The sequence below is a fragment of the Alosa sapidissima genome, chromosome 4 (assembly GCF_018492685.1).
Source record: "Alosa sapidissima isolate fAloSap1 chromosome 4, fAloSap1.pri, whole genome shotgun sequence".
NCBI lineage: Eukaryota > Metazoa > Chordata > Actinopteri > Clupeiformes > Clupeidae > Alosa > Alosa sapidissima.
In genome coordinates this window covers 17,962,228-17,980,404 of record NC_055960.1, presented here as the reverse complement: position 1 = coordinate 17,980,404, position 18,177 = coordinate 17,962,228, and the positions used below count along the sequence as shown (strand labels likewise).

At 39.2% G+C, this 18,177-nt stretch overlaps 1 protein-coding gene across 2 annotated transcripts; it reads left to right on the top strand.

Moving 5' to 3' along the window:
* Positions 1 to 6,871: 6,871 nt before the first annotated feature.
* LOC121706594 (solute carrier family 2, facilitated glucose transporter member 11-like) lies at positions 6,872 to 16,574 on the top strand. 2 transcript variants are annotated; one of them, XM_042088475.1, is made up of 12 exons: positions 6,872 to 6,948; positions 7,815 to 7,913; positions 8,076 to 8,236; positions 8,440 to 8,564; positions 8,709 to 8,838; positions 9,030 to 9,178; positions 9,507 to 9,694; positions 11,853 to 11,963; positions 13,218 to 13,319; positions 15,224 to 15,299; positions 15,524 to 15,651; positions 16,115 to 16,574. In XM_042088475.1, the coding sequence occupies exons 1-12, from the start codon at positions 6,925 to 6,927 to the stop codon at positions 16,319 to 16,321; spliced, it is 1,500 nt and encodes a 499-aa protein (XP_041944409.1). In that variant the 5' UTR covers positions 6,872 to 6,924; the 3' UTR covers positions 16,322 to 16,574. The 2 variants fall into 2 exon arrangements, with proteins under 2 accessions (XP_041944409.1, XP_041944408.1); XM_042088474.1 differs by lacking the exon at positions 6,872 to 6,948 and having other exon boundaries at positions 7,555 to 7,913.
* The last annotated feature ends 1,603 nt before the right edge of the window (positions 16,575 to 18,177 follow it).

The window sequence follows — 18,177 nt, the reverse complement described above, 5'->3', positions numbered from 1 at the left end:
ACCATCACATCATGTAAACAGAAATCTATGCATTATTGTAGGCTAAGTAGACACGTCCAATTGTGGCACATCTTGTTTAAATGCAGGCCTACAGGGCCTATTTCTAGTCAACTTTGTTTATTGTCCTATACCCTCCTCTTGCAGGCTTTCCTTAACTTATCATGGGTTTAGTTTACTAACACAATTAGAAGTGTCTTTCATTAAAGGGCAAGAGCAACTAGGCAACCATAGACTCTCCAGAAACAGAATGGCCAGGTAGCTGCCTATATGTAACTCCCACAAGGAATTTGTCTTTGCTTATTGGACACAGAGACATACACCCTGTATAAAAGACAGAAAAATGTGCATTAAGTGCAGTGTGATAGTGCAACAAGAGTTGAGACAACAAGAGAGACACAGGGCCCAAGTGGCTTAAGTGTACTGTATGTGCCATTGATAGTTCTGGTCAGCTGTTTATGAGAGTGATGGCATGGGGAAAGAATCGGCTGATGTCCACTGGTTTTGGTGTGTCCATCATTTGCATCTTGCAGTGTTGAATGAAATGAAAGAAAATACCAGGGCTCAGATCAGGAGACATAATCATGTCCCGTGGGCCAACATATGGTTAACCCTTCAGCTTACCTGAAATAATCTGAAGTAAATATGACCAGTATATGTGAGAAGATGCACATAGACAGACAGATCTGATTACAAGACACCCTTCCTTCCATCAGAGGTCAGGATAATACTTAGGGTCTCAACATTATGGATTGAAGATGAGAGAATTTGACATTAGGACTAGCCTAAAATTAAGATTGTTAAAAACAATCTTATAGCTAATTTGGTATAAATCACTTAAAAACATTAAAGGTGCAGTCAGTGATTGCTCAGGAAATCACATTTGTTTATGTTTATATTTAAAGTTAGCAGCAGATGCTTTTGTCCAAAACAATGTACATTATATTTTAACCAAGGACCAAACGGAGCACACCAAGGAAGTTGTGTTGCATCAGTGTCACATAAAATGCATGCCAGGACATGTGTGTACAAGATCATCACAAAAAGTTTATTTAATTCAGAAAATTAGAAGATATAGCCTACATCACCATGGTATGATTTGGAAAAGTTTGATTTCTGTCATTTAACAAAAAAGTTGTAAGAGACAAGGGTTGATATAGGCTGAAGTGAGAGGGATAGTCATCCTCCAATATTCAAAAATCAACACCCACAATATGCTACAGTGTCCATACCATGCTCGGGTCCAAGAGACCAAAAATCCAACCTGCGATCATCTTCCAATCCCACCCCATCTCTCTCTCCCACTTACTTCCTGTCACACTTCACTATCCTATCCAAGTAAAGGCAAAAATCCCCCCCCAAAAAAACTTTTATATATATATATAATAATATAATATTAATAATATAAAATTTAAATATATAATATTTAAATATTACATGAATGTCCCTACATTTATATATATTGTAGCGGCTGAGGAATCTTCTGGACTTCCTAGTATTGATTCCTTAGCAACAAGTCTATAGCAAGTGTTGAATGTTCATTACCCATTGTGCTTTGCTGGATATTCATAATGTTTTGGTTATTGGTTATATTTGGTTATTAAATCATGTAAATGTTATTAGTAGAATATGTAATACTTCCCAAAGTGTGTGTGTTTTCATGTATGTTATGTTCTTTCATGCAGTGTAATGTAATACTGAAACAGCTACCCTTTGTGTGAAGTGTGTCAGTTCAGATGGCACAACTAGATTGTAGCCATTGAGGTTGATGTTGTTAATATCCAATCTAGATTATTTGACATAAATAAAGATGAAGTCATTGCAACATATTTGATTTCATTTCTGGTTTCCAGTTAACTTCTGAGGAAAGGTCAGAGTTAAAGAGAAATGGTGTAAGATAAGAGACAGCAGTGATATGTGACAGTATAGGCCCACAATAAACCCACACCACCATGAGGCAGATTAATTGAGCAAATATTTCACCTGGTTGGAAGGATTATCAGCCTGGGAATCCCTTACACCTGAGAAAGGGACGTCAGAGATGGGTAAACCACTAGTGTGTGGGGCATGCTGGGATGGGAGAAGTATGGCTAGTGGATGCATTAGGGGCGCCGCCTGTGTAAAAATGCATAAGGGCATGTAAGCACACTATGATGGACCACTCAGCAGACTCATTGATTGGTGTAAAAAAGTATTCACAAAGAGTATAACTGCTATCTTGGCTGTGGTTTACCACTAGTAAAACACCTCAGATGAGATTGCTGCCTATGACTGTGGCTCCATCTTGTGACTGTTATTGGTTGTGCAACTCTGTAACATCTGAATTAATGACAAGATGATGCACATGGAGGAGTTTTGTGTCTTACTCTTATGATATGCATATGTGCTAATCAACTGAAAACAAAACCCTGCCAACCCTTGTAATGTCAGATGCAAAAAATGAATCATTTGAGGAATATCAATATTTAAAAAATCAAAAGTTAGTCTTTAAGCTTTGAATTACATTGGCTGTATCTTGCAAATCCTTCTTTACAAACAACTAATTCAAGGAGTGGGGGTGGGGTTATAATGCACTGCAGTGGATAACTCATGAAATGGGGATTAAAGGGGCTATCCCCAAGGTCATCACTATGATGTCAACTACGTTCATAAATACAGAATAATGAACAAACACACATTGATTTTTTTCATGACTTAAGTAAAAGATATAAGATTCAATAATTTGGTAAAAAAAACAAAAAACATTAGTGAGCACTTGACCTTTACATTCAGTTAATGAGCAACATATCTGACATGCCGACATTCCTGCTGTCAGCTTGGCAACGGCCCACGCCCCCAAAAGAACATCACTGGCATTGTGTTATAACTCTGCACATTTTAGAATGGCCTTTTATGGTGAACATCTGTGCAATTATGATTTTTGATGGATTAAAGGTAGTGCCCACTAACATGGATTTTAACAAATTTGTTCACATGTTAGAGAAATAAGCCTTTTGTGTGCGTTGAACAGATTTGATATATTTTACTTCAATTAATGAAAAATGGGAATGAAAACAAATGTGTCGTGTTTATATTTACTGTTTATTTTTGTTCAGTGGCCTATTAGAAATTATATCCCATCAGGTTGTAATATTTATATCTTAGGATAAAGGGTAGAGGAGAGGGTAACGTTAGTAAGTCTAATGGAAATATGTTAAGCATACATGTTTTTTTGTGCTTGAAATTCTGCTACAAATTCAGCAACTACTCATTTTTATTTTAATTGGAAACTGAAATAAAAATACTGTTATTTCATGAGACCATGTCCAACTTTCACAGGAGAAGTTTGTGTATATATCTGCTCCATTCTCATGTATCAGCTTGCACTGCATCAATACTCCCCAGAGTGCCGCAGTAATCCCATCTCGTTCCAGCTCCACAGGGTGTCAACAAATGTGTAACTGGAATTTTTACCTCAGTGCATACTGTGTCGTCAGAATAGCTTTGTTGTAATGTTTAACACCAAAGGAAATACGTCTGAGATATTCTGTGTCGTCAGAATGGCTTTGTTGTCATGTTTAACACCAAAGGAAACGTCTGAGATATTCTTGCATAACTTGCAGTGTGGAGTGTAGTTGGTTAGGAAGTACCTGAAGAGTGAGGGTGAAAATGAAGAATCACTTTGGTAAAGCCATCTCGATTTTCTTTGTTTAGATGGTTTTAATAAGTGATATCAAACACAGTGCAGAATTTTTTTTATTCTGTTTAACAAAACATTTAATGAGAAAATAGTTGTCAGTGAAGGTTATAATTTGTAAAAAGAGTTTTATTAGCCTATGTGACTAGCCTTTTTAAGCTACTGTATGCCTACCAGTGTTAAGGATAGGCCATTATAAAGAGTGACTCCCTAAACTGTACATTTATGCCTACCGTACTTAATATCAATTGAATGTATCTTTTTAATGAACATTGATAACATTATAACCTGCATTAAGCATTACCTATAGAATCAGAAACGTGCCATATCCCAAATTCAACTCGAAAACAGAATTATGTAACTTGTCTCTTGTCTGTAATAGAGAATGTTGAAGACAATTTACAGTATAGCATAATGTTTCTTTCTACCCCTTGATTGAAATAGATCATAATGGCAGTTCTGCCCTATTCAAATGCTTACCAAAGTGGGGGTTGGGTCATAGCAATAGTAATGAAGATTAATAATAAAATAATAATAAAACTTCATTAGCTAATTGCTTGCTGAGTGGTATCTCAGTTTTTCCCCATTCCAGATCATCAGACCAGAGTTCAACTGTGTACCAACCTCAATGTATTCGTAGCACAATGTCAATTAGTTCGGCCAAAAGCCGCCTATGGACAAGTGTTGAGAATTAGCACCTGTGCTAAAACACTCAAACAATGCATCTGGTTTGTCCAATGTAATTGCTATGTCCATATCAAACAAACATAAAAAAAAAATCGGAAGTAATAACTGCTTTGCCAAATCTCTGCTCTCCTAATTTCATTAAATGTGTAGATCTATTGCATACTGCCAGTGTGCTCCTCAAACACTGACACAAGGGCATTAGTGGTTGAGAAAACATAAACTCTTCACAGACATGAACAGCGTTTATAAGTCAGCCAAGGTTATTGATTTGGAAGAAAAACAAAATAGAAAATAAGGTACACAAATGCAAGACTATACCGCACTGGGTACTTTCATAAGGTGATTTGGTTAATTTGATGTACACAGCTCCAGAGTTATCCAGGTTTAATTCCTTGATGGAGCAGATTTTGCCCTATTTAATTGAGAATATTTCAAAGACAACATGATATCAACTGTTGGAGAGAACTTGGACTATTTCATGGAAAATATAAGCACATTTTGAATTTCATGCCAGCAACATGTCTCAAAAAAGTTAGAATGGGGGCAACAAAATGCTGGAAAATTGGTGTAATGATGAAGACAACAAAAGGAGGAACATTTCACAACTCATTAGGTGAACTGGAACCATGACTGGATATAAAAAAGAGCATCCCAGAGATGTGGAGTATTCATCACTCTGTGTAAACCTGTGTGGGCAAATGAAACAATATAAGAATTATGTTTCTTATCATACAATTGCAAAGGATTTGAGGATTTCCTCATACAAACAAGGGACAGGGCTGAAAAAAATATTGGGTGGCTGAGCTCTTTTGGATGGCATTAATTTCCCTCACGGGATCAAAAGAGTATATTGTATACAGTATACTTATACTTAAAACCAGACCATTTTCTGTAAAGAAAATCATTGATCAAGAAAACATTGATAACCATTGTCTACAGTAGGCATACAGTTTAAAGTTCCATTCACAAGTACTATTGTAAACTCTACCATGCAAAGAAGAAATCTATTTAGATATGATACAGAAATTCATCATCTAAAATGGACTGAGGTAAAGTTGGAAAGGGCCCTGTGGTTAGACCAATCACATTTTGAATTATTTTTGGAAATCATGAACTCCTCTGGGCTAAAGAGAGAGCCTATTAAGCCAACATATCCAACTTGTTATGGTCGATTCAAAACAGCATCCATGATGGTGTGGAGGTGCATTTTGCACATCTGACAAGGTACAATCAATTCTGAATGATGTACACAAGGTTTGAGAAACATACAATATATTTTTAAGGGAATACCTTGAATATTTTACAAAAACAATGTCAACATTAATTCTGCACATATTTAAACAGTATTTCTCCATAGAGGAAGAGGTGCTAAAATGACCTGTCTGCAGTCCAGGCCTGTCTAATTGGGTGCATCATGGAATGAAAAGCATAATTAAGAAGACCCCAGACTGTTGAGCAGCTAAAATCGTATATCAGGCAGGAATGGAACCACATTTCATTCTCAAAACTTTAGCAACTGGTCTCCTCAGTTCCTAAACATTTACATAATGTTGCTAAATGAAGAGGTGAAGCAACACAGTGGTAAAATACCCCTGTCCTAACTTTGTTGAGAGGTGTTGCTGGCATTAAATTAAAAAAAGAACATATTTCTTTTTTTCAAAACAAAACCAATTACATGTATCTCCTTAAACAGTGTATGTTGTCTTTGAACTGTTCTCAGTTAAATATAGGGTTGACATGATTTGTAAATCATAACATTCTTTTTTGATTCACATTTTACAAAACGTCCCAACTTTGCAGGATTCGGGTTGTACAGTTTCCATGGTTTTACTATGGTAAATCATGGTGATATACGATTACTATGCCCCTAACCATGGTACTACTGTGGTTTATCCATAGCACTTCACAGTGGCTGTGGTATACCATGGTTTACAGTTAAATATTCCAAATGAAACCAAGATCCACGCACAGCCTGGTTAGGTGCAGGTAGATTGCAGGAACACTTAAATAGCAAAAATAAGATGTTCTACTGCACACTGTTGACTTTTTACTCGGTTTTATTCAGAGCGAACAACGCGTTTCGCATATCAGGTTGAATAAAACCGAGTAAAAAGTCAACAGTGTGCGGTAGAACAATCTTATTTTTGCTATACCATGGTTTACCTTCATGGTAACTGTGGTTATACTAGAGTTTAACCGTAGTGAAATCATGATAAAAAGCATAGTCATAAACCATGGTTTGGTTATTAAAAAAATACATTAAATAGTAAAAACATGGTTAATCCGTAAGGGCAGTTAGAGAGGACGTTGTAATAAGTTAACATAATATATTCATACACGCATTCATAGGCCTACACACGTGTAGTTACAGGGTGTCAAAATGTGTTGCCAGGCTGCAAAGACGACTCACGTGAATCCATGCAAATTGGGCGCACTCTACAGATGCTTGCAAAAACGTTCACCCTCTGACACTATGATCACTTTACTAAAGCGACTGCACTGAGTCTGAGAGATATGCCTGTGATACATTGATAGCACTACGACATTAGCAACCGTGAGCCAGGATGAAAGCTGATCCTCAGAACAAGGTAATTCTAGTTTAATTTACGTTTTATGACGCAGCATTATTTCACGCACCGTGTATTGTAGGCTACAACTTGATCTGCATAAGTCAGGTTTACAGAAAGTTGGGCCATATGAGCATTTTCTGGTCACAAGAACTGCATTAGCAGGTTGCTGTACTAATCTTGTCCCATGGGATAATAAGTTTAAACCCCAGAATTTACTGTGGAGTTATTACGCACCGTATGTTGAATGTGAATTGATCATGTCTATCATTGAATGTAGCTCTAAGTAAACGGGTCTTGCAATGCTCCATTAAAAGGTTAGAATCAAGTAACTATTAAACTAAGAAAAATAAAAGGTTTTGTAAAGAGGTGACTTTGCTGTGGTCAACAGTGGTTGCTTTCTCCGTCTAGCTACAAGGCAAGATATAGATATCACTGTAAATACAAACATCGTGACATTCAGGCACTTTTCCATAATGATCACAGAGGAATGTGTGGTATTCTATCAGCCAGTTCACTAACCCTACATGTCTTATGCAATTCATCAGACAACCAACTGTTGCGTAATAACCCTTCGTGAAAACCCTTCTGATAACCCTTGGGCTATTATTAATTGACAAACGATAATAAGACATCAATACCAGTTTGTTACCTTAATTTTAGACCTAATTTGTAAATGGTTGCCGGACCAGATTAAACTGCAACGGACCACAATGTGGTTCGCGGGAATTAGTTTGCCCACCTCTGTCCTATAAGGTCATCTGGATATGGCTCAGAATGCAGATGCTCGAATGCAGATAGTCTCGAATGCAGATGGTTTCACTTTGGTCAATAGCCTTTTACACTCATTTAACCGACATGACAAGTATTTTTTATGTATTTTTCAGGGTAATTCCAGGACACTGGCTTTGATGGTGACTTGCACAGCCATAGGGGGAACACTACAATATGGTTATAATCTTGCTATTATGAATGCACCAACCACTGTAAGGGGCATTCTTCTGTATTACGTCTATTGGTTGTATGTATTTCTTTGTGTCTTTAAATGCATTTTAATGTGTGCTGGTTTCATACATAACTGAATTTGTTGGCTTTGTATATCCATGGCAATCAATGGCTCCTGGCTCCAATCCTGTTTCCTTCTGCAGTATATTCAGACTTTCATCAATGAAACGTTTTTGGAACGATGGGGCATGGAATTGGAGTTGTATGAGGTCACTCTGATCTGGACATTCATTGTGTCCATTTTTTCACTCGGAGGACTGACAGGTGCACTGATTGCTGGACCCATGTCAATACGGTTCGGGAGGTAGGCTACTGGTGCTTCCTGTTATCAAGAAGTTGAGAAGGAGATAATAGAAGAAGATAATATTTGCCTGTGTTCTGAAGAGGGTTGCCTGTCAGTTATTTGGTGGAATTGCAAAATGTAGAATGAATTGTAAATTGAGTCCTTGAGACACATTCATTTTTTTTGTTAAAATGTATGTTATTTGGTTTATAATCCTGTTGTAGGAAGAAGACAATGTTGCTGAGCAATATCTTCCTTATGCTGAGTTCACTCTTAGGTCTTACGAGTAGAGCAGCAAAATCTTTTGAGATGATCATCCTCTCCAGAATCCTTGTGGGAATTAATGCAGGCACGTTCACATTCACCCTTAATGGCTGACCAAAAAGACTCCCATATTTGAGCTTAATCGCCTTAGTTGACATCTAAGACCATAAGATTAGTCGGTCATCTAATTGAAAGTAATGACTGGCCTCTTCCGTTTTTCCTTTTGCAGGGATCAGCATGAATGTTCAGCCCATGTATTTTGGTGAGAGTGCCCCAAAACATCTCAGAGGAGCAGTATCACTGTCCTCTGCTGTCTTCACAGCCTTTGGAGTGGTATTAGGACAGATTGTTGGTCTCAGGTAAGACCAAGGCACCTGCTAGCTAAAAGTCATGTCCTCTAAAACTATATAAATTGAGAAAGACTCTAGGTTAAAGTAGTGTAAGAGCATTCATGTATTTACTCTCTTTTGCTTGAATTTTTTTCTTCATTCTTGAGTGCTTTTGGGATAATCTGGTGTGCTATGTTTGGGGTGCTTTGGTCTTTGTACAGGGAGATCTTGGGCAGCGAGCCATACTGGCAGTACCTGCTAGCTAGTAATGCGGTCCCTGGGTTCATACAGTTGCTCACATTGCCCTGGTTCCCTGAGAGCCCCCGTTACCTCCTCATAGACCGTGGGGACAAGGAAGCCTGCTTCGCAGGTAGGACATTTCGAGCAGGGCGAGGCAAACTCAACAATGCTTCACATGGATCAAACATCTCCCCATTAGGGTTTTATGTTCTAATTCTTTAACCTGTCATTCTGCCATGATATTGAATTCCAAATAGGCCAATCACCTTAGTTTTATCTCCCTCCCCAATAGTTCAGAGGAAACCCACAGTCTGAGGTATTACAGTGTCCACCATTATCACAAAACAATGCTCGCACTGTGTTCTCCCAAGTCATGCTTGGTTGCCCAGTACACCCGTAATGCTAAGAAATGGTGTTATTAGCTCATGACCTGATGTCTCTCTATGCGGCCTCCTTAGCGCTGAGGCGTCTCAGGGGCTGTGAGGTAACGCCTGTCGAGATTGAGGAGATGCTTCAGGAGCAGGCCGAGGCGGAGGGTGTGCGTCCGCGGCGAATGTGGGAGCTCTTCTCGGACCGTTCGGTCCGCTGGCAGGTCATCTCCGTGGCTATCATCAGCAGTGCTATGCAGCTCTGTGGTAATGACTCGGTCAGTATGCACACTCGTACTCACATGAAGGCTCAGTCAGTGATTCTAATCTAGTACACTTTTTGTGTTTTGCAAAGTTGCTCCACATGGTCCTCCAGCTGTCTATTCAATGCATGTGCTCTTAAAGCTGCAGTTGGCAAGATTTTTTTGATCATATTCACTGAAAAAAATCCACAGCTCCCGGTTCTTCTGGTCCCATCAGAGCAGGGCTGTGTCAGATCTGACTGTCAATCACAGTCTGGTGCAGTCTGGTGTGCACTGACGAGCACAAACTCAATGACAGGGTGCTCGGTGGTAGTGGGGGAGGGGCATGAGAGTTGTGAACATTAACACAACAAGTCCCCTCAATCTGTCAAACTTGCCAACTGCAGCTTTAAAAGAGATGCAATAAAATTCCTTGAACAGAGGCAAACCTTTGTGTCAAACATGTTTTCTCTGAGCAGATACATTTGAGTGATTTTGTGTAAACATTCCATTTCAATAGTAGCCATCCGTCCAGCAGAAAACTACCCCCTTAAACTGTTTTTGAGCATTCACAAACATTTTTGGAAAACTCAAGGCAAACAGAAAACTGTTTGCAAATGTTCGGAACATCTCCCCTGTGAATAGGTTAATTCGACTTCATGCAGCGCTGCACAGATCTGACTGAACGTGACGCATGCTGGACTTCTGCACAGTGCAAACAGGCGTTGTGTTAGGGCCAGCATGCATCACATTCAGCCAGATCTGCGCAGGGCAGCATGAAGTCGAATAAGCCTAATGAGAATCAAACATGGTGGCTCGGGCGGAGCCCTAAACAATTCCATCCAATCAGCACGTCCAGGAGCATGGAGCATGGAAGGGAGGGGTGTATTTTAATTGACTGTGAGATCATCCTTGCACCAAAATCGTGGACTGCTTCTTTAATACAGTACCTTATTATGACTGCCGCACTAGCGAAGCTATAGATTTAGTCAGAGGTTTTTCTTCTTCAGTGAATTTCAGTCAACGATTCCAGGTACACCAAAAGACAGGGCTGCATGAAACTTAGTGGGCATGTAGCCCCATAGCCCCACAAGGATCACACAGAACCATTGTTTTTCACTTTGATCTGTTCCCACCCGCCACACTGGGCCGCCGAAAGGAGGGTAGGCCGGACACAGTTTTCTGTGAATATCTTGAGAACCGTTGGGCCTACTAACTTTTTGAATATAAATGTAAATTTAGTGACTGTACACCAATCGGCCTGTAGATGGTTTATGTGGAAAAGCAAGGTATTGTACTTGCAGGCTGAGAGGTTCAAAACTGCACAAAATATTTAAGTGTAGGACCATCATGACACCCTTTAAATGCATGCCAAGTTTCATAGAATTCTGTTCATGGGGGGGCATATCAGCTACACACACACACTCATCCACATACACACACACGCATGCATGCACACACACACACACATAAACACACACACATGCACACATAAACACACACACACACACATAAAAACACACACACATGCAGGCAAGCAGGTACACAGACACACACACACACACATAAAGACACACACACACACACACAGCATTACCCCCCTACACACGCTCACAAGCGAACCCCCCCCCCCCCCCCCCCCCCACACACACACACACATAGAAGCACACATATACACAAAAACAAACACACTATGAACACACTCATTTACATACACAAAAGTAGGGGATGGAGTAGGAGATGGAGACAGATTAAGTGTGATTTATTTTTGCGGAGAGAATGTGCAGCTCTGTGGTACATCTAGTTATCGAACAAGGTGATGTTTCCACTTACCACGCTGTAGTCAGTGATCCAGTGGACTTTGTGGCTCCTATTTCTGTGTTTGTAATAGACCTGAGAATTTGATATGTGCCTTTAATAATACAGGAGGGAAAGATTTTGGAGAATACCACTTCATAGTAATTGATAACATATTTAGTGTGAATATAATAACCAAGCAAATCATGGTTGATATACAGTAGACACAAACAAGAAACAAGGAACGTATTTGTTTTTTTTTTGTCAAAAACAAACCCTTTTTGTTTTAGTTAGTGAATGTGTTTGTTTCTTTAAAACATCACTGAAATCTCCCTCTCTATATATCTCCTTGTACAGATCTATTTCTACATCTCCCTCTCTATGTCTCCTTGTACAGATCTATTTCTACGCCTACTACGTATTTCAGGAAGCTGGCATAGATCCCGCTGCCATCCAGTATATTACCATTGGCACGGGCACGTGTGAATTCACTGCCTGTATAATATCTGTAAGTATATGGGACTTATCCGGATTACACAAACTGTAAAATGACCTTTCACCTCTGTTAGCAAAGGCTTGCAAAAATGTATGCTGGTTGGCTGTTGAACAGTTTGAGAAAACGAGTTATTTGAGCTGTGAACTCTGGATCTGTCATTAAATGTTTTATAAGAGATATTATCACTGCTTTTTGGCAGAAAGAATTGTGATGATAATAGGATTATGATAGAAGACAAAATATGATAGGAGTAAGGTAAAGATTGAAGATGAATGTGTAAAGCCTGTGCTTTCCAAAAGGTAATAGTGCTTTTATAATAAATATTCTAAAATATTTATATAAGGTAGAGATGGAAGATGAGGGTGGTAGTAGGGACTAAGGAGCTGGGCTAGCATGCAGTAGCCTGAAAAATTATGGGGTTGTGGTCAAAATAATCCAAGACAATTTAGGTGTGATACTGCAGCTTAATTCACGTCACCGGGGACGTGTTACCCACACGAAATGTCAAGTAACAAGCCCAAATCTCAGTATTTGAAGTCACTTCTTATATCCTTAACACACACACACACATAAATCAGGAGATGCCACCCTAACAATGATTCATCCAACCAGTTAGTATTAACCTGCATTAGCCTCCCCACTCCTTGGCCATGTTTGTGCCCCTGGGGTCAGGACCATCAGACACCCTACAACAAACATTCTTCTCACTCTCTGGAAATTTCCACAGATGGAGGCTTCAGGGGCAATACTACTAAGAAGGAGGAAGGGAACTATATTCTCATAGCACATATACATGGTTTAATATTTTATTAAATGAGAAACTTATATAAGAAATTATACCACAGGTTCATTTCCCTTCCACTGTTGTGCCCTAGAGTAGGGGTTTTCAACTGAGTGTGAACCAGGGACCACCATTCTGACTAATTACGCAACCCCAGGACCACCTCTGAATGAAAATACTGATTCCTACATTGAAACTACATTACTGAATCCATGGTCACGGGCCACTAGCAAAGTCCTCACGGACCACAAGTGGGCCGCAGACCACTGGTTGAAAACCCCTGCTCTAGAGCAAGGCACTTAACCCTGAGTTGCTCTGAGGAGAATGGCCCTTGTTTTGGATAAAGTCTTTGGATTAGTCTCTTAAATAATTAAATGTAAATGTAATGCAAGATAAACGCGTAAAGCCTGTGCGTGTTGAATGTGCCTGGTCTGGTCCTGCAATGTAAACAAATGAATGTAAATGTAAATGCCTGTGATTAACAGAGCCTACTGATTGAGCGACAGGGCCGGCGCTTGCTACTGATGGGAGGTTACGTCCTGATGGCATGCTGGGCTGTGGTGTTCACTGTGGCTCTGTCGTTTGAGGTATGCATTATTAACCAACGGCACTACAGGTACACCCCCTCCTGTCCACAGGTGATACCTGACCACTCTACACTACACACTGAATACACTGGAACACTACACTGGATAAGACTAACAATTTGTCAGTCCAAATCATGAATATTTGAAATGAGCTTGAGGGGAAGTATTTCTTCTTTGTTTCCTTGTTATTCTGAGATGAAATGCTGTAGTTTTCGGAATGTTCTTTTAATTGAAAAGTCAAAAGAGTAGTATACATCGCACACTGGAGGGTATATTTTGCTGACTTTATTTGGCGTGAACAACGCGTTTCGCAAGTTGCTTCATCAGGTTCACGTTCACAGTCAATCTGACACCCGCAGGTGAAATAGGTGGTAACATCATCATAAATGACATCAATCATAAATGACATAGATTGTGTATATGTAGGCCTATATGCAAGCTAAAATATGCAGGATATTGAATTGATGATATTGATTGCAATTTCTGGTTTGTTAGTGGAGTACTTTCACTGGGTCTGGTGTGGTCATGTGATGATGTTACCACCTATTTCACCTGTGGGTGTCAGATTGACTGTGAACGTGAACCTGATGAAGCAACTTGCGAAACGTGTTGTTCACGCCAAATAAAGTCATCAAAATCCAGTGTGCGATGTATACTACTCTTTTGACTTTTCAATAGTTATACTGCACACCATCAGCACCTGGAGCAAGAAGAGCTGTGCACAGGGATTTTGACCTTTGATGGAGTTCTTTTAATTGAATTTGAATTAACAGTTCAACAACAACACATTGCATTTATATAGCGCTTTTCAAGACACCCAAGGCGCTTCAAAGTGAAGGGGGAACCTCACCAACTACCACCAATGTGTAGCACCCACCTGGGTGATGCATGGCAGCCAAAATGCGCCAGAACGCTCACCATACACCAGCTTGACTTCAGTCAGCATATTGAACAAATCTGTGAGCCTGTGTATCCAGACATCTGCTTTCCTACAACTTGGTCCCTCTGTGTAAGGCTTATACTTACATGAATCATTTTCCCATGAGATTTTGACAGACACGTAGACACATTGACAGAATCAGAATCAGAATTTATTTGTCATTGGACAAGTCCAATGAAATGAAAAGCTTTGCATTATACAGTAAAGTGCATATCTGCAATGTGACATGTAAATGGCTTCAATCTGTTTTATTGTTTATCAGCTCCATATTAAGTACCATAGCACTTCAGAGACAGTGCAAGTAACCACCAAGTTCATCCAGTGAAATGCAGCATCTGATGACTAGCGATGTTAAGTCCCACAGGAGCTGACTGAGGCTAGCAACACCAGTGAGCTGTGATAACAGCAGTGCACTAGGCACCGACATGAACAACGAGAACATGCAACCACATGTGTTCAAGTGTTAACTCAATCAAACAGTGCATTCAGGTACACTCCAATTTAAAGGGCATGGACAGAACTCACTCTCCCTCACTCTCCACCTTGATACACCTGTAGCGCCTTCCTGGGGGCACCAGGTCAAACAGATGGTGGCATTGGTGTGAAATGTCTGTGATGATGTTTCTCACTCTGCTGAGACATCGAGAGTTGTACTGTACATGTCAACCAGGGTGGGGAGGGTGGCGCTGACCATTTTCTGCCTCAGTTTCGACACATGGAATACTGATAATTCAAGTCATGATCGTAATGCAAGCACCAGTGTTGCAGTATCTCATAGGAAAATAGGCCATGTGTTTCAAGACTAACAAGATGGAATATGTACTCATCAGTACATATTAACACATTTACAGTCATTTAACACAGTAAATATTTTTCTTATGTGACAATGGAGTTTTCATAGTTCTCCGCATCAAAGACAGTGTTGTTTGCCATTGTAATTTCCCACTGTAATTTCCCACTGCAGCATAAAGTGACTTGGATGCCTTACCTCAGCATGGCCTGCATCTTTACGTATATACTCAGCTTTGGAATGGGACCAGGTAAGAGTTTTTTTTTCTGCATCTAAAATAGGCAAATGTATATTCATATGTTTCTTTGGGTTTCCAGTTTTAAACTAAGTTTTATATTTCATTAGTGTGTGTGTTTGTGTTTTTGTTTGTGTGTTTGTGTGTGTGTGTGTGTGTGTGTGTGTGTGTGTGTGTGTGTGTGTGTGTGTGTGTGTGTGTGTGTGCGCACGCGTTTCTCTTGCATGTCTCCCATTCAGCTGGTGTAACAGGAGTGCTGCCCACAGAAATTTTTAACCAGACAGCTCGGCCGGCTGCCTACATGATTGCTGGCTCCCTCATGTGGCTGAACCTGTTCATTGTGGGGATGATTTTCCCCTTCATTGTGGTAAGAGCTGTTGACCTGAATCAGATTGGATATGCATGTGGAAGCTCTGTTGTCAACTATTAGAATGAGATCATTCCTGAGTTTCTACACAGTGTTTTCACCATATTTAGTATAAAGAACACATTATAACTACTCAGTCAGCCTTAACTTTCAAAGATGGAGTGATTTATGAACATTCTAGGTCTGGAAAAGTGTTACGTGACTTGCTGTGTCTCACAAAAGGATGTGTGACAAAGACAGTTTTATGTCATGATTTTGTCAATCCAGCAAAAATTACAGGAGAAAAATATTATCAATCCTTCATACATTTCTAAAAATGTGGAGAACAGCGATTATTAGGGAGCATAAGCACTGATAACTACACAAATGCACATCATTTCACTAAGGAATATAATTCAAACCTCTCTGTATTCTGTTCCATCCTAGGCACTCTGTCGTGTTAACTGTGTGTTTATGTCTTCAGAATGGACTAGGCCAGTTCTGCTTCGTTCCGTTCTGTGCCGTCTGTGTCCTCACGGCGCTCTACATTGGCCTGTTTTTGCCTGAGACCAAAGGCAAGACCCTCCCTGTCATTGCCAGTGAATTTAACCGGCTCAACTTCCGCAATCAGGATAGGACTGGCCAAGCAGAGTACAAACTAGGGGAAGTCCAACACTCCACCGCCCTGTAGTCACATGCAGACTCACTACTGTAACAAAGCGGTGCAATCAAAGATTGTGTCCTGTGACAATCAAGGATTTAGTCCTTGAGCCAGACCCCCTAATTTTGGTCAATCGGTACCATTCAAGGGGAATAAGTCTCATAGTGATTTTTGACACGATACACCACCCTAGAATTAGACAATATGTGATAGCATTGCATTTCGGGTATCTTTTTGTGTTTTATCAGCCTCTTTATGTCCATTGTCTGTCTATAGAGGGATATCTTACAGGTGAATAAACTAAAATAATAATTAATAGATATCCCCACATGATTATTTACATTATGTCTATATTTTTTTGGATTGCAACTTTTCTGAAATTTGATGTATAGTATAAGCATGTAAATGAGCCATTATCTACTGGTTTAAGTACAGAAACCAACACTGGATAAAGTCATGTTCAAAATTCTTCTTTTTGTTTTTCATTTTGGACATATTGGAGTGAAATGTTATTACAGTGGGTGTTTTGAATTTGGATATTTTGAATAGATCATAATACTGCCAACAGCCATTAAAAAAAATCTATTATTGCCATTTTCACAACTCTGAACCAGAAATCTCCACTTCAATTGTACTTACAAACACTGTTTCCAGTTATACTCCTATATGCCAGAGGATTTTATAGAGAAGGTTCTTCATATGATTTGTTAGTATGGAAAGTAAATAACAGTTCTGGAACATTTATAACATGGGTTTTCAGAAATTGTATGAAGACAATCTCAAAAATACAGCAGTTGAGAAATTTCAGGAATAACATTTTACTCTAATATGTCTCCAAAATGAAAAACAAAACCAAGAATTTTGAACCTGACTTCATCCAATGTTTAGATTTCTATAATGCATGTGTCATGTGGGGATATCTTATTAGAGTGCATGAAAATGCACTCTACTGTTATCCGAATTCTTCTTCTTATTTTTCTTCTAACGCTTTTTCCGCGTTTAATGCGGCTTCAACCGTTTAACGTAGAAACTTCATTCAAACTGACAGGTGTGCAAAGTATTTTTCATTTTTGTCACTTTTATACTTTTTAAACTATTCATTAAAAACTACTGAAAATGTCCCCATAGACTTAACATTGGCGATTATGACATCACAATAGGGCAATTAGAATCCTATGCCAAGTGCTCTGGCCACCTGCAGCAACTGTCTGTCTCAGGCTTTAAGCATACAACCTGGCTCTCTTAAGACTACAGATCCTGTTCAACTGTTTCCTCTGCCCACAACTGTTTCAAAATATAAAAGTACTCAACAATAATTCCCTATTAAATAATTTAACCATTTAAACTATCCAACTATTTAACTGTTCAACCATTCCAACTGTCAGTTGTGATTAACTATGACTCACACCATCTGTTTCCTCTGCCCACAACTGTTTCAAAATAAAAGTTCTCATTACAATTATTCCCTATTAAATAACTTAACAATTTAAACTATCCAAATATTTAATTGTTCAACTATTCCAACTGTCAGTTGTCATCAACTATGACTCCCGCCAACTGTTTCCTCTGCCCACAACTGTTTCAAAATAAAAATCCTCACTACAATAATTCTACATTAAATAATTTAACCATTTTAACTATCCAACTATTTAACGGTTCAGCCATTCAAACTTTCAGTTGTCATCAACTATGACTCCCGCCAACTGTTTCCTCTGTCCTCAACTGTTTCAAAATAAAAGTCCTCACTACAATAATTCTGTATTAAATAATTTAACCATTTTCCCTATCCAACTATGTAACTGTTCAGCCATATCAACTCTCAATTGTAATCAACTATGACTCCCGCCAGCTGTTTCCTCTGCCCACAACTGTTTTAAAGTAAAAGT

Excerpts from the sequence above, each read along its gene's own strand:
- LOC121706594 (XM_042088474.1), top strand. The coding sequence starts at position 7,695 with ATGGCTCAGAATGCAGATGCTCGAATGCAGATAGTCTCGAATGCAGAT. Across the intron at positions 8,237-8,439 it reads ATGTCAATACGGTTCGGGAG|GAAGAAGACAATGTTGCTGA; the intron begins GTAGGCTACTGG and ends ATCCTGTTGTAG. Across the intron at positions 8,565-8,708 it reads CCTTGTGGGAATTAATGCAG|GGATCAGCATGAATGTTCAG; the intron begins GCACGTTCACAT and ends TTCCTTTTGCAG.